The sequence below is a fragment of the Polyodon spathula genome, chromosome 44, assembly GCF_017654505.1.
Source record: "Polyodon spathula isolate WHYD16114869_AA chromosome 44, ASM1765450v1, whole genome shotgun sequence".
NCBI lineage: Eukaryota > Metazoa > Chordata > Actinopteri > Acipenseriformes > Polyodontidae > Polyodon > Polyodon spathula.
This window is the reverse complement of record NC_054577.1, coordinates 3,382,619-3,397,618: the sequence shown is the minus strand read 5'-3', so window position 1 is coordinate 3,397,618 and position 15,000 is coordinate 3,382,619. Positions and strand designations below refer to the sequence as shown.

Sequence of the window (15,000 nt, the reverse complement as noted above, 5' to 3'; positions counted from 1 at the left end):
TTTAGGGTACAGTTAGCATACTGTGGTCCCATTCTACCAATGGCATCCCATTGCAGCTGCCCTATACTTGTGATACCATTGCCCCTCATTATAATACAGAACCACTGTAGTGCTACTGTCTGTCTGCATTGCCATTGAAGATCATTTAGGGTACAGTTAGCACACTGTGGTCCCATTCTACCAATGGCAGCCTTATTTAACTGTACAGTTGGGAAAATCCAGGTATAAAATAATCTATATGCCTCCTCTTTCTCGTGCATGGTCAGCGTGAGCAGAGGCCGGTGGTCCTCGGAGGCGATGACCAGTAGAGTCCCTTTCCATTCGTCCGGCCGAACTGTCATCTCGACGGTCAGCACCCAGTCCTCCACGTCTCCAGGAGGAAAATCTGACGGGATACAAAAGAAAAATTCACACCGACTCCCGCCTCTCACCTCTGGAGGTCAAAAAAAACGAATACATTTAAAGAGTTAAAAGGAACTACATACATTCCCAGACAGGCGTTTCAAAGAAAACGGCTACAAGTCTTTCTCGGTGTCGCGCAGACACTGGGAAAGACTTCTAGTGGAAGCGATTGCCGTTGAATTTGAGGAAGTTTCTTTCAGCAGTTCTGAATTCATTGCTGGTGGGTGTTTTTAGCGGTAATGGATAGAGGATAACCAGCAGGGGGTGGGCAGGTTCTTTGGGTTTGATTCAAGGTACGCCACCTGCGAAACATTCTGGAGACCTGGAGAGAAACGTTAAACCTGTCCAGTTAATCAGCTCATTAGACAACTGAGTCCCTGAGAGCTCGGGGTGGAACGAAAGCCAGGAGACACAGCAGACTCTCCAGGAGCTGAGTCTGGCTCCCCTGGTTTAGAGGCTGAGCTGTGCAGAGCTGTGGGGCAGTCTGGCTGCAGCTGTGTGTTCTCACCCTGGCTGTGGAAGGAGGCTAGCCCAGCCCCGGAGAAGTAGCTGCCGCTGGAGAGATGCTCGAAGCAGGGCTTGGAGGTGGAGAGGTCCTGGAGCCACGAGGAGTTCTGGTTCAGCCAGTTCCACCTGCGGATGCAGCCGTCCATCGGGGGGACCAGCTGGAGAGGAGGCAAGGGGCTGAGGAGCTCTGTGCTGCACACTGTCAGAGAGACACCCTCCTCTCCCCTCACTCCCTCCTCACCCTCACTCCCACCTCCTCTCCCTCACTCCAGTGAGGGGAGGGGGGGGGAGTGAGGAGGGGAGTGAGGGAGGAGGGGAGTGAGGGGAGGGGGAGCCCCCCACTTTTTTTTATTAATCTTTACCGACAGTTCAGTATTTTTCATGAATTAAAAGGCATGCCTCTACCTCACTCCTAGAGAACAATGCAGACAGAAGCAGCTGCCCGATCAGCACTGGAGATCCTTGTTTGGAGGGTCTGGGGCTGGCTACTGACCTCTATGAAGAGCTCCGAGGGGCTTATCAGCATTCCCCCGAGGGTCAGCCTCATGTGTCCGGTGAGATGGGTCTGTGCATCCCGGGAATGGAGCCCCACGCTGAGAATCACCTTGTCATCCACTTCCAGCACCACAAACTGGCCCATGAACTCTCCCGTGCTCTTCAGCAACAGCTGGGGGGAGAAACACACCCTCACACAGGGTCAGGAACTCACACAAGCCCTACTGCACCCAGTCCTGGGGTCAGGAACTCACACACGCCCTTCTGCACCCAGTCCTGGGGTTCAGAGCTCCCCTCAATGGAGTCTAGTATTATTATTAATATTGCAATGATCAGCAGCCAGGAGTTTGAGCAGGGTTACAAACTCACACTAGCCCTGCTGCTGCTGCTGCACCCAGTCCTGGGGTTCAGAGCTCCCCTCAATGGAGTCTAGTATTATTATTAATATTGCAATGATCAGCAGCCAGGAGTTTGAGCAGGGTTACAAACTCACACTAGCCCTGCTGCTGCTGCACCCAGTCCTGGGGTTCAGAGCTCCCCTCAATGAAGTCTGTTACTGAAATGAAAGACAGACAGACACACAGACACGTACCCGATGCCACTGACCATCGTTCAGCATCGGACCCCCGGACACGGTCACGCTGGCCGCTGCTTTTCCAATGCGCATCTCGGGAATGCCGGAGCGCAGAGCCAGTATGAACCAATCCCCTTCTTCCTGGGAGTCTCCGTACATGATCAGTCCCTCCGGATCAAAGGTGCGGAACTCGAAGGAGGACTCGACGCTGCGGGAGGGGAGGGAGGAGAAGAACAAGCCTTGCTTTCACTGGCCATTCGGAGCAAGTCTGTCTCGACGGGACTGACTGACTCGGACAGCTGCAGGGGAGATGTGTCATGTGACTCAGCCGGCCTGTTGTGCCCTATTGAAACCATTCAGCCAAATTTACGTTCCTTAGACAAATACCGATCAAACAAGATAGAACAACCATTTAAAGCTCCCCCCTTCCTTAGGAACGCTAAATGAAGACGCTTGGTAAAGGACAGTACCTGGTGAGTTCAGAGATGTTCACCCGCAGTTCAGCTAAGGGCTTCGTTCCCTCCCATCTCTGCCCTAGATTGAGAAGCGGGGGTCCCCGCGCAGGCTGGCCCGCACGAACACAGCCGTTTACCTGAACACAGACACGGGATTCAAAGCAAGGAAGAGACCCCCCCGCTCAGAGAATTATTATCGAGCCTTTTAGCAGACTCTTTTATCCAAAGCGACTTCCAGAGACTAGGGGGGTGAACTCTGCATCATCAACAACTGCTGCTGCTGCTGCAGAGTCTCTTCCAATAGGACCTCGTTTGTTTTACGTCTCACCTGAAGGACGGAGCACAAGGAGGTGAAGTGACTTGCTCAGGGTCACTTAACCTCCATGTTAAAAGAGATCACTTTAAGGATAACAAACTTTAGAATTTTTAAAACATCTGGTAAAAGACATCAGTGTATTTATACAATTGCTGGTAGACAGCTGCTCCGTACTGCTTCTGTCAAAAACAAAACGTGATGGCACCGTGGCGATAGGTGGCGCCATAAACCCGACCGTGATGCCTCCCGTGGCGTGCAGCGCCACCAACTGGCAGCGCTGCGCCAAAACGCAACAAACGAGGCCGCAGAGAGAATTCGTTTATAGAGCAGAAAACAACAACAACTACGACAACACAAAACTCTCAGAGGGTAAGAAATGATAAATTGAAGGAGGAAAAATAGAGAGGGGGAGAGAGGAGAGTCTGGGGCTGTAAAAGAAAAGGAATTAGTGGAGGGCAAGGTGGCAGCCAGCCTCCAGTTTAGATAGGGTAAATAAATGAATAAAGAAAGAAAAAAATATATATATATATATATATTTTTTTTTAATAATTTAGAACTTTTAGCTACACATTTATTTATTTGTTTATTTTAATTTTGCTTGTTTAATGTAAACATGCAGTTTTTAATTTGTGAAATAAGATGAAAAGCGGCACAATGACGAAATTGCACCATGTATGTACTCATAATGGTTTAGAGTTTAATTTGTGTACTTTGTCTTGTCAGTTGTCTTGTTGTACGGGACAATTTAAATGCGTTTCCTCCCCTACCTGTATATTTTAAGCTATCTTTTTTTAAACATACAGAGGCTGGTATTGTTTTGGAAGATTTATTCATTTGATTTATTCAATTCAATTGTAGATGAGGCAAGATCCGTGTTATTAGGAAGGAAAATGTTTGGGATTCATTTCTGTAATCAACTTTTAAAACATTGGTATGGAGACTGGAATGCTCCCTCATCCCCCTAAGAGAAAGGGGGCTCCCTCCCTCCCTAACCCCCCTAAGAGAAAGGGGGCTCCCTCCAGTCCAGGGCAGGCTTAATATTATTTTGTGCAAATTTAACAATTTGTCACGAAGACTTTGACACACACACACACACACACACACACACACACACAGCTTTTCCTGTAACAATTTCTTGTTTCTTTTTCAAACTGTGTTTTTATCTTTAGACGAGATTTATCATGGAAGCCTGCCAGTAAATATTTTAGCAATGCGGCACTTGATTCGAATAATGGTCATTCTGTCATACCTTCTCGGTGTGGATCCCACGATGATCTTGTAACAAACCTGAGCTTCTTACAGCCAAGAAGACCACCAGCCACGATAAAGCCCCAATTCGTTGCATGTTAAGAGCTGTTTAGATGTTTTTTTGATTTTCCTTTCTTGCCTCAATGCCTTTCTTGAATCAAAAAGAATGCTTTTATATTTTCTCTTTGTTTGCTTAAAAAAAATCTGTTGATTTTGAATCGATTCCCAGGGACAGAGGAGAGAGGAACTGGGGACTCTGGACTTGAGGTTGTACTTCCAATGTATTATTAACTCCTAACACTTCAGGGCATAGGAAGAAAAACTGATTCCCTCCTTCTCCATATAATAGTAATCTTTATATAGCACCTTTCATAGTGGACCACCATCACAAAGCACTTTACAAGAGACTGGTAACACTTGATATGTAGTCGGTGTCTCAGTGAATGTTATTGCGGAGTGGGGTTTCCCCGTCGTGTTCCTCTAAGTCGCTGAACGAGTCCTAGGGAGTCAGTGGCTGAGCTGGGATTTGAACCAGGGACCTCCTGGTAATGAATCTGTTTTTTTAATCACTGGACCAGACATGACGTTTTTGTAACGGAAACATAAAATCTGAAACTTTTGTCATTGGCTTATCAATTCAGTTAGCACCCTTTGGGGCACGGTCCCCTTCAGAATTCGGCTATGTGGTGATCTGTAGGTTTTTTTTTTATTTGCACGATGTTAAATAAAAGATCACAATTATGTTCATATAAATAAAGATTTTTAGTATGTTTTTCTCACTGAATCTAAATCTTCTAAATGCGATTCCTGAAATCACTGGCCTTTTTTTGGTGGGGGGTCTGGTGGTCTTTGCAGTTCACAAATGCTGCAGAGTTTTTCAAAGGGAGTCAGCAGGGGGGGTCAGCGAGACCCATTGTGTGTGTGTGTGTGTGTGTGTGTGTGTGGTTGTCTGCTTTCAGGCCTAAAAGCTCCTAGTCTCTCTCTCTCTCTCTCTCTCTCGGTGTCAGCGAGACCCATTGTGTGTGTGTGTGTGTGTGTGTGTGCTGCTTTGTGGTAGAGAGGTCTAGAGGAAGGAGGAGAGGGAGTCTAGAGAGCCTCTCACCTCTCTCTCTCTCTCTCTCTCTCTCTCTCTCTCTCTCTCTCTCCTCCTCTCTCCTCTCTCTCTCTCTCTCTCTCTCCTCTCTCTCTCTCTCTCTCTCTCTCTCTCTCTCTCTCTCTCTCTCTCTCTCTCTCCTCTCTCTCTCTCTCTCTCTCTCTCTCTCTCTCCTCTCTCTCTCTCTCTCTCTCTCTCTCTCTCTCTCTCTCTCTCTCTCTCTCCTCTCTCTCCTCTCTCTCTCTCTCTCTCTCTCTCTCTCTCTCTCTCTCTCTCTCTCTCTCTCTCTCTCTCTCTCTCTCTCTCTCTCTCTCTCTCTCTCTCTCTCTCTCTCTCTCTCTCTCTCCTCTCTCTCTCTCTCTCTCTCTCTCTCTCTCTCTCTCTCTCTCTCTCTCTCTCTCTCTCTCTCTCTCTCTCTCTCTCTCTCTCTCTCTCTCGGTCTCTCTCTCTCTCTCTCTCTCTCTCTCTCTCTCTCTCTATCTTGAAACGATTCTCTTTCGCCAGCGTTCAAACACACACACAGCAATAAAAACAGTTAGACACAATTTTTGATTTTTTTGTTTTGTGTTTATCCACAGAACAGTGTTTTATTGTGTTTTATTTGAAAGCCTAATAATGTCAGTCCAACAAAAGAGAGTGCACAGGAATAACTAAAAACATTACACACGTTTTGCTATTTCATTCATTTTTTATAATCTTAACAATCACCGATCGAACAAGAGCATCAGGACTCTAGCCCCCTCTCTACAGCGAACGAAGTCTGCTCGTTAATTCTAACGAACTTCTAAGAACACTTACCGACATTGCAGAGGCATATACCGTTAAAATAACCTCATCAATATCACACTTCAGTAGAAAATGACAAACATACTGCGACAGAGAGAAGCGACTGGCTTTTTTTTTTTTTTTTTTTTTATGTGTGTGTGTTTTTCGGACAACAGTTTTGCAAAACAAATACTCGAAAGGATCTATGATAAACACAGACGGTTAGCAGATGGACAGCCACTACCCTAGAGGCCCCTTTAGTGGACAGAACCATGACAGGCTCACCCAGAATCTCATCTGTACCTGGATAGCAGTGCTCCCATACCCAGGGCCCTCTCTAGTGCATTGGGGTTCCCCAACCAGGTGGCTTTCATTCCAACCTTGCTTAATTAGAACTTTGTATAATTGTTTCCAGCTCTTAAATAGTCAAATTTAAGAGCTGTTTAACTTTACAAATGTTTAAGAGCTGAAAACAATTAAAAAGGTCTAATTAAGCAAATTACCAACTCAGTTAAGGGTTTAGTTTAGTAATTGAGAGCTCAGCTGGAACCCAGCACACAGACGGGGTCCCCCAGGACCAGGGTTGGGAACCACCCCCCTCTAGTGGACAGAGAGAGTAGTGCGCGATCGCCTCAGTCGACAAGCCACACATCCCCCCACCCTTCCTCCCAGCACACTTCCAATAGAAGCAGTGATTCTGATTAAGACATAACAAAAATAAACTATACGAACATCACTTATTTGATTTAACGTCATGCAATCAAAGAAAGTACAAAATAATCTCGCCTACCAGAAGCCATAACACTAACACATTTCGAAATGTCACATTTAAGTATATGGGCAGAGGTGGTTCATTCTCTATGGTGACGATGCAAAACTTTGGGCCAGAGCTGTATATATGCAGTATATAAATGCACACACACACACAATACAGTGTGCTGTTTCCATCCTGCACCCTCACCCCACACTGACATCGTCTCAGGTACTTTTTGGCTAATCGGGGAGGAAAAACAGTGTGACACCGCGTTTCCTGGAACAGATCATTATCAGAACCACATAAAGTGCGGCACATTGCAGGTAGGAAGTGCTCTTATTAATTATTAACGAAGTAGTCATCTAGCGGACGCTTTTATCACAGCCGCTGCTGCAGAGTCGCTTCCAATAGGACCTCGTTTGTTTTAAGTCTCATTCGAAGGACGGAGCACAAGGAGTGACTTGTTCAGGGTCTCTCACACAGTGAGTCAATGGCTGAGCTGAAACCTCCTGGTATCAAGCCCCCTTTTCTTGAACCACCAGACCGCCAAGGCTGCCTAAATCTGCTACCCTCACAGCGACCGTAAACCCTCTTACCGAGGATCAGTCTGTGCTTCTACTGCCCCAACCCCTGCTCCGAGGAGCTTCCATGATTTGCCCTCCCCTCACGGTCTCAAATGTGGAGCTTTGAAAAAACACACACCTAGAGAAAGGTGAAGGCAGGTCCGACTTTTAAGTTCAAAAGAAAGTTCTGAGTTGCTATGCCTTATTCTCAGGAGATCTGCGATACTTGCACTTCCTGGATCATTTCGTCTCAGCAGTGTCTTCCGGGTCACGCTACTGGCTGCAAAGCATGTCAGTCAACAGGGGGAAGCATGTGGTTGGTTAATGACAGGAAAGAAGGGGTGGGGACAGCTTCACTGGTTTTTCAAAACGTAATCTGGACCTAGTGGTCCCCCCCAATACGGATAACAGAAATCTGGAACGGATTAGAATAACGTGTTCTGTTTTTTCTTTTTTTCAAAACTACACATTTGAGACCTATATTGGAATTAGTCTGTTCGCTAGAATCACTTGACTTTATTATACCTGTAGGTGTGATCAGTACAATACTTAAAAAAATAAATAAATACTGAGGCGGGGAAAAATATTAGCGTTGCACGGATATCATGGATATTAGCAGCGCTAATATGCTTCCCCCGTTCAGAATATTTTGACAATGTAGAGGACAGAAAACTAGGGCAGGGTTAGGCTTGTCTGTGTCCTTACATTGCTTTTGGCCTGTAATCCCGAGAGTTTAAAACGTCGTTTCCAGGCTCTGAACTCAGTGACAGCGTCGTGCGGGTTGGAAATGTAACTCAGTAGCACTGGGCAGCGGAAACGGAAACCTGGAACGCGGGAAAGGGAGTTCGCGCACATGTCACTGGAAAAATATCAATATCAGCAGCTCTCAAGAGTTACTGGTGCCGACAAGTAAAACGGTAAGCGTCCGAAATAAACACGATTACGCCTTACTGCAGAGACCAATAAATCTCAAGAATAACCAAGCGCCTTTACCAGTAAGCTTTTGATAAATATCCAAAAAGCAACCTATTTACTTGGGAAATATTGAGTTACTGGTAAAACGTGAGATTTACCAAATAATCACTTTTACCGTAACACGCACACACGCACACGCACCCACACACGCACACACGCACGCACGCACGCACGCACGCACACACACACACACACACACACACACACACACACATATATATATATAAGCAAAGTTTAAAGTATTATTTTGAAAGAAAAATATTAGTAAGTGCAGTATTGACAGATACAGGAATGACATCAAAACATGAAATCCTGGATTCAAAACAGGACCCCCTCCCCGCTTCAGTAAACACATAGATAAACGAATAGGTTTCAAACAGAAACACGCAATATAAAATAAGATTTCAATTAAACATGTTTTGGTTACATGTATGAGACAGGCTGCCCTTCAAACCCTGGTAAGTACTTCTGCGCACAAATATTTCTAGCTTTTTTCTTTTTTTTTTTTTTTTTTTTGACCCTGGTCAATACCAGGAAATCTACAGCTCTGGCCAAAAGCTTTGCCTCCCCTCTACAGAACGAACTGATTCTGCCTCATGCAGTCGAGTGAATCCTGCTGGATCGTGTTAACATATCGAATCGCACGCTGCTTGCTAGTTTTCCACAAATTGACAAATTGATAACAATGAAAAAATGTGACTTTTCCAAACATGAAATACTACTATGCTGCTATTATGGCTTCCGGTACAGACTTTTGCGATTTATCATTTTGTAGTTTCTTTGATTACATGATGTTAAATAAAATATCTAAAGTATGTTCATATATATATAATTTTTTTTTAATTACGTCTCAATCCTAAAACTGTAGTTGATGCTAAACTTTTGGCCAGAGTGGTACACAAACCATGTTAACCTGTTTTTAACACCACAAAAAAAGGTTATAAAAAATAATACATCTAATTGCCTCGCTTTGTTTTCTTTTTTTGTTTTTTTTGGTAAACTGGAGATTGGTTTGAATAGCTACGTGGAGCTGCTTCTTCTTCACAGTACCCAGTCTCAGAATCCAGTGCATTCAAACTAAGATCAGGGGGGGTTTGTATTCAGGATGAAATAATACTCAGACAAGTTTCCAAACTGTTTCACATTGCTGCAAAAATAACTAAAATAAAAAAAAACTGTTGAAACTACAGTACACCTCTATGAGAGTCTAACTAAGGATTTCAAATTGACTTTTTTTTTTATGATCGCTGTTCTCCCTTTTATTGCATTGAGAGCTGAACCTTGTCGCTGAAAACATGTTATTAATTATGCTGTTAACACTTACAGAATACGATTTGAAATAGTAATTACACAATTATTATTTTTTTTTGTCGCTATTGTTTATAATCGGTTTAACAGCTAAACTTTTCAGGTCTGTCTGTCTTTTTATGTCTGTCTCATCCATTGTATGGTTTTGCTCTCTTATAACAAACACCTGAACTAAAATGTTTCCAATATTTCAGATACAAAGCTATCGATAAACTGCTGCATCCTGGCGTCTAGCTGTGGGTCGTCGTCGGAGTGAGTGTGACCTACAGCACAGGATGTGATTAGGTATGCAGGAGCAGCAGCAGCCACGTCGAATCTATAGCTTCGCTCTTGAAATCTTATCGAGGTGGAAAATACATGCAAAGAACCAACAGCTCTTCAGAAGGGATGACCAGGGATAGTACTACCAGTGCTAATGAGAAAACTCCTTTTAAAGCACAAATTTTGAGACGGGAGTATCTGTTTTCCATAAACAAGAAAGATCTGTGGAATCTACATTCTGCAGTGTTTTTCTGCGGTGTGAATTTAGTATTATTATTATTATTATTATTTTTTATTTTTTGGTTGACGAAGAAGGACAACAATACTGCTTTTTTTTGGTTGGCAAACATGAAATAAACATTTGTATGATACCACTTGTACTGTGGCTGCCTTGGGGGTTTGGGAGCAAAAAAATTGAGCTGAGTGAAAAATATATATTTGTTTCTCATTATTGGAGATCATTTTTTATGGAATGCATTTTTTTTTTCGTCTGTTTTGCTCCTTGGTTTTTAAGACTTTCTCATGAACTGTTCCAAACCCAACAGGCACATTCTGTCTCGAGCTAGTGCAGTCTGCAAACTTTCCAACAGCATTCGTTTCTGTAAACCTTTTTTTTTTTTTATTATTATTTTAAAAGAAAAAACCCCAAAGATGTGCAACATCAGTTAATACAATAAATAAGGTATCCAGTGAAAATCGATCGGTTTCTGAATGGGAATCTGTTTTGGTAGCATCTTTATTAGACTAATTTATCAGCTTGTGGAAGGTCTCACTTCACTGAATGTAGACTACCCTCCATCCACATGCCTGTGTTTTCAGGAGCAATCCTTTGCGAAAAAACACACCTGACTGCTTCGTGTTACCCTTGTTTCATTGGGAACTTGTGTTCGACCACTGTCAATTTCCTTGGTGAAACACAAGTCAGTTGAATAGATGAAGCTACTAAGAGAGATTTAGGTAGGATTTTGATGCCACTACACCTTTTTTAGCCTACAGAAGATCAACCTGTCCCGGTGTAGAGATAAGGGACACATAATGGGTTTCACTTTCTCTGGAAAAAAAATAAAAAACACAACTCAAAAAAACTAAACAGTCGTTTTTGCAATCGCTATGAGAAGCAGGTTGAACTAAAAGCACACACAACCCCAGTTAACTGTAGGGTGCCTCGAAAGGACAGTTTATATCGGCTGAAACCTTGTACAGACTACTACAAATAAGGGCAGAGAGGTAAACGGAGAGAGGCCGGCGGGCGAGAATGGGTCCACCCTCTGGGTCGACCGACAGGACTCCAGATCGCCGTCTCTCTTCTTTATCACCTACTGATTTGCGGCGTCACGGTGGTCGTCCCTCCTGCTCGATTTAGCTAGCAGGTGGGGCTCCTGCACGAGCCCCGTACAGGGGTTCACATAGCTGAAGAGGGTTGGCAGGAATGGCAGAGGCTGCCCTTTTTCACTGGGGACCACCATGTTCAAAGCCATGGGCAGAGCCGCCAGGTTGTAAGGGTACGCCATGAGCTGGGGCCCGTAGAGCAGTTGGTAGGGGTCCGGGTAAAAAGGCAGCTTTGCCAGATCACCGCTAGACATCTTGCCCAGGTCGCCAAACTGCATGGCAGCGGTCGGGTAGGAGAGCAGGGGGCTTTCCTGGTGTTTTTTGCTGGTTCGGCAGCCAGCGGGCGCCAGGAGAGGCAGAGGGAACTCCTGAACCGGGAAAGTTGTCGCCATGCGGAGATCCTGCGGAGCAGAGTATTGAAGCTCTTCGGACTGGCAGGGAGCGAGCGGATTCTCAGCGCGCACGCTGTCTTCAGTTCCACGGGGCATCATCAGGTTCTGCGGAATCAGGTCTTCCTGCACCATCCTCGCCACGTCCTGGATGGTTGCTTTGGACCCCAAGTGAGGCTTCAGCAGTTCTTGCGCCAGAGTGTTTGCACCCAGGGTTGGCGATTTGATCCTTTTATGGGGGCACTTGTTGGAAGTGGTGGTCTGTGGCATGAGACGTCCATGGGCAGCAGCAGCAGTGGCAGTGTTAGCGGTGCCTGCAGTGGTTTGAGTCTTAGTGAATTCCATTGCCGGGAGCGTTTCCTCTTTCTGAGGCACCCTCGTCATCGTCAGCCCCTCTGATCTCCCGTTACGTGACATCGTCAGTTCCTGTGGAGCTGCAGCCCTTCCCATGTGCGTTCTCAGCAGATCTGGTGCAGGAAGAGCGTCTCTAGCTAGGTGGGACATCATCAGTGCAGACAGAGGGGCCTCATTTCCTGCGTGGGAGACCATCGCCCGCGCAGGAGCCTCTCCCTGCCCGCGCGATTCCATCTCGCCGCGTTCGGAAGCCTCCTCTCGCGCGCGCGACATCGCGGCTTGCTCCATAGCATGAGGAGGAGGAGGAGGAGGGCTGGGTCCCGCGTGTGACATCACCAGATTCTGGGGACCGTCGTCGTCGTCCTCCCTTCTGGTGTGTGACATCATCGAAGTGCTTTGATAACTGTATGGGCCAGTGTCCTGTTCGTAGTTGTTCTGAGCATTGCTTCCTTCATCTGATCTCGCTGTTCCCTCGGCAGTTGCGTTGGGTCTTGGTGTAGCACTGCCCGTACACTCATCTTGATGTTTATAACTCTGAGAACGCGGTCCTGGCTCGCGGTGTTCTGTGGTCATCAGCAGCGGCCCCTGAGGTTGCCCCACCTGGCTTCTTATGGCCCTATAAGGCGTCACAGCCTCCTGCTGCTGACAAGAGTCCAAACAGTCTCTGCCGTTCAGAACCAGAACACTCTGGACCGAACTGCTGGGAACCTCAGCCCTGGCCGAAGGTGCAGCTTCCGGGCTCCCAGGCGGGGGAACAATCTTGCTTCCCCGTGGACTTGAGCCAGGATTTTGTAGGACTCGTTGTTCATTATTGGAAGATATTTCAGACAGCTGTGCTGGCACTGCCTGGTCAGACTGAAGCTGAGTTTTTCCCAGGACGTCACATTGAGGTGCGTAACTGCCTGCGCCGGCCAGCCTGTCGCTTGTCTCGTCCGCTGCTGATGTGGTGTAATTAATAACAGGGATAGATTTAGACTGATCTCTGTTTGCTTCTAAATCGTGGTCTAAGTCTTCTGCTTCTGCTTCTGCTTCCGCTGTGGGATGCAGTTCTGGTCCAGGCTCTGCTGAATCGTCTCTCTCTGCCTCGTGCCTTTTCATGTGCCTCCCCAGTGCTGCTACAGTCTTGCAGACTTTGGAACAGGAGGTGCAGGTGTGCCGGACAGATGGCCTTCTCCCAACCCGGGGCAGGTTACTTTTCTCTGGGTAGCCCGTTTCTTTGGATTCCGTGACAAGCTCCCTCTCTTGGGGGAAACGGTTCTCGCCTTCAGCCTGGTGCGTCTTCTGATGCGCCTCCATGAGCGCCCTGTTCCTGAAGGACTCCTGACACCGCAAGCATACGAACTCCATGAGGTGGGTCAGCTCATGCTTGTCCAGCTTTTTCACGCTGGAAAATTGCCTGCCGCAGGTGATGCATTCGAAGGCCTTGCCCGTCCGGTGGTTCCTCTCGTGTTTCTCCAGAGAGGGGAAATCCGGGAAGGTTTCTTCACAGATGTGGCAGCTGAAATTCTCCTGCTCCTCCTCCTCCTCCTCCTCCTCCTTGGGCACTCCTCGCTTATCCTGAAGACCGGCGCTTGGCTTGCAGTCGCCGCCCTCGTCTAAGCTTCGGCCCAAGAGCTTCTCTGCCCTCTTCATCAGCCGCAGCGATCGCTTGTATCGGAGTTTCCGCCTCCAGCTGGGTTTTTTGACTTTCTGAACGTGCAGGGTCTTTCTCTTGGGCTTGTAAGTGTAGTAAGGCCGCCACAGGTTGTCCTCGGCATCCTGGTCGCTCTCCTCCTCCCTCACCTCCCTGCGGAAATTGTATTCCCTCAATTTGCTCGCTTTACACTTCTTCATCTTCTTCTTCTTCTTCTTCTTCTTCTCTGGCTCGGCCTCCTTGTTGTGGTGTAGGTGTTGGCGTTGGTGCTGGTCCGTCTCCTTGTTGTGGTGGTGGTGTTGGTGCTGGTGCTGGTTCGTCTCCTTGTGGAGAGGGTCCATTCTTTTGGTCTTGTTGGCAGGGGAACCCTTGTCCCTCATCAGGTCCGTTTCAGAGATGCTTCTCTTCATGATGGCTTCCTCCCCGATGCGCACAGTGATCTGGCACAAGGGGGCACCGCCTCTGGTCTCTGAAGATGCTCCCACGTATGCCGGCTTGGCCACGTAGGTGACGCTGTTGCCGTTGGCGGAGGTCCTGCAAGGTTTCTGTGATTTTTTGTCTTCCCGTACGCTTCTCCTCCCTTCTTCTGTTTCCTCGCTGGAAGCTCTTTTCTGGGACTGGATGTATTCCTTCAGGACCTGTTTCTTGATGGGTGGGGGGACTTTTGAGGGTTCGGACGAGGGGTGACGACTCGGACAGCTGCTGCTGCTGTTCACGGACGTCGATGCAACCTGGTTGCTGTGCACGATAACGGAGGAGACAGCTGTGCCGTGCACGATCACAGAGGGCTTGGGGTGACCGTACGCAATAACTGTGGAGACAGAACCATCCGCGCTTGGAAAACCTGTTCTGCTTTCAGGCAGGGTTTTTGCTGCTTCCTCGTCTGTCTCCCCCTCCCTTATCCCATGCATGGCAGGACTAGACCGTTTGCGTGGACCGGTGGGTATTTCCCCTTGTTCCAAAGTGTCAGGGTCCAACGATGCCGGAAATATATAATCCCCAGCACCCTCCGGGCGCAGACCCAGAGAGCACAACCCCTCAGAACCCGGAGACTCAGGAAGGCCATTGTCCAAAGGCGCTGTCAGGGAAGGCATTAGGATGCTTTCAGAAAGGGCCTGGCTGTATGTTTTGTAAGCCCTTTTCTGGGATCTCATGGGCAACAAGCGGTAGAGTTTGAGGGCATTTAGTTTCTGCTTGTACCCACCGTTGGCCGTCTTCTCGCTGCTGATCAGGCCAGGGTTGATGCCGTGGAAAGACTTCTGGTGCGTCTTGAGGTTGTAGTAAGTGACGAAGGCCTCCCAGCAGAAGATGCACTGGTAGCGCCTCTCCCCGGTGTGCCACACCTCGTGCTTGGTCCGGTACTCCGCCAGGGCGAACACCTTCTCGCAGTAACGACACGGGTACTTCCTGCGCCAGGAGTGCACGTTGGAGTGTCGCTTGAGGCTCGACAGGGTCATGTAGGAGCGCTCGCAGACCGTGCAGAAGTAGATAATGTGGCCGTCCACCACTTTCATGAAGTGGTCTTCCTCCGCAAGCAGGTCCATCCTCTGGAAGTTCCGGTGGCGTACCGGAATACCGC

The 15,000-nt window shown here is 47.4% G+C and overlaps 2 protein-coding genes across 2 annotated transcripts in view; both read right to left on the bottom strand.

Annotated features, from left to right (window-relative positions):
- Positions 1-4,399, bottom strand: part of shbg (sex hormone-binding globulin) — a 5,657-nt gene extending 1,258 nt beyond the window's left edge. The window contains exons 1-6 of the mRNA XM_041237450.1: positions 3,999-4,399; positions 2,449-2,570; positions 1,997-2,186; positions 1,403-1,576; positions 911-1,067; positions 243-385 (exon numbers count right to left, since the gene is read on the bottom strand). Of these exons, the coding sequence (XP_041093384.1) occupies positions 243-385; positions 911-1,067; positions 1,403-1,576; positions 1,997-2,186; positions 2,449-2,570; positions 3,999-4,094 (882 nt within the window). The 5' untranslated portion in view covers positions 4,095-4,399. The remainder of the gene's footprint in view (positions 1-242; positions 386-910; positions 1,068-1,402; positions 1,577-1,996; positions 2,187-2,448; positions 2,571-3,998) is intronic.
- Positions 4,400-8,962: 4,563 nt separating this feature from the next.
- On the bottom strand, positions 8,963-14,994 carry LOC121305688 (zinc finger and BTB domain-containing protein 38-like). Its single transcript, XM_041237380.1, has one exon. It carries the CDS (start codon positions 14,963-14,965, stop codon positions 11,033-11,035), a length of 3,933 nt encoding a protein of 1,310 aa, XP_041093314.1. The 5' UTR covers positions 14,966-14,994; the 3' UTR covers positions 8,963-11,032.
- Between the last annotated feature and the right edge of the window lie 6 nt (positions 14,995-15,000).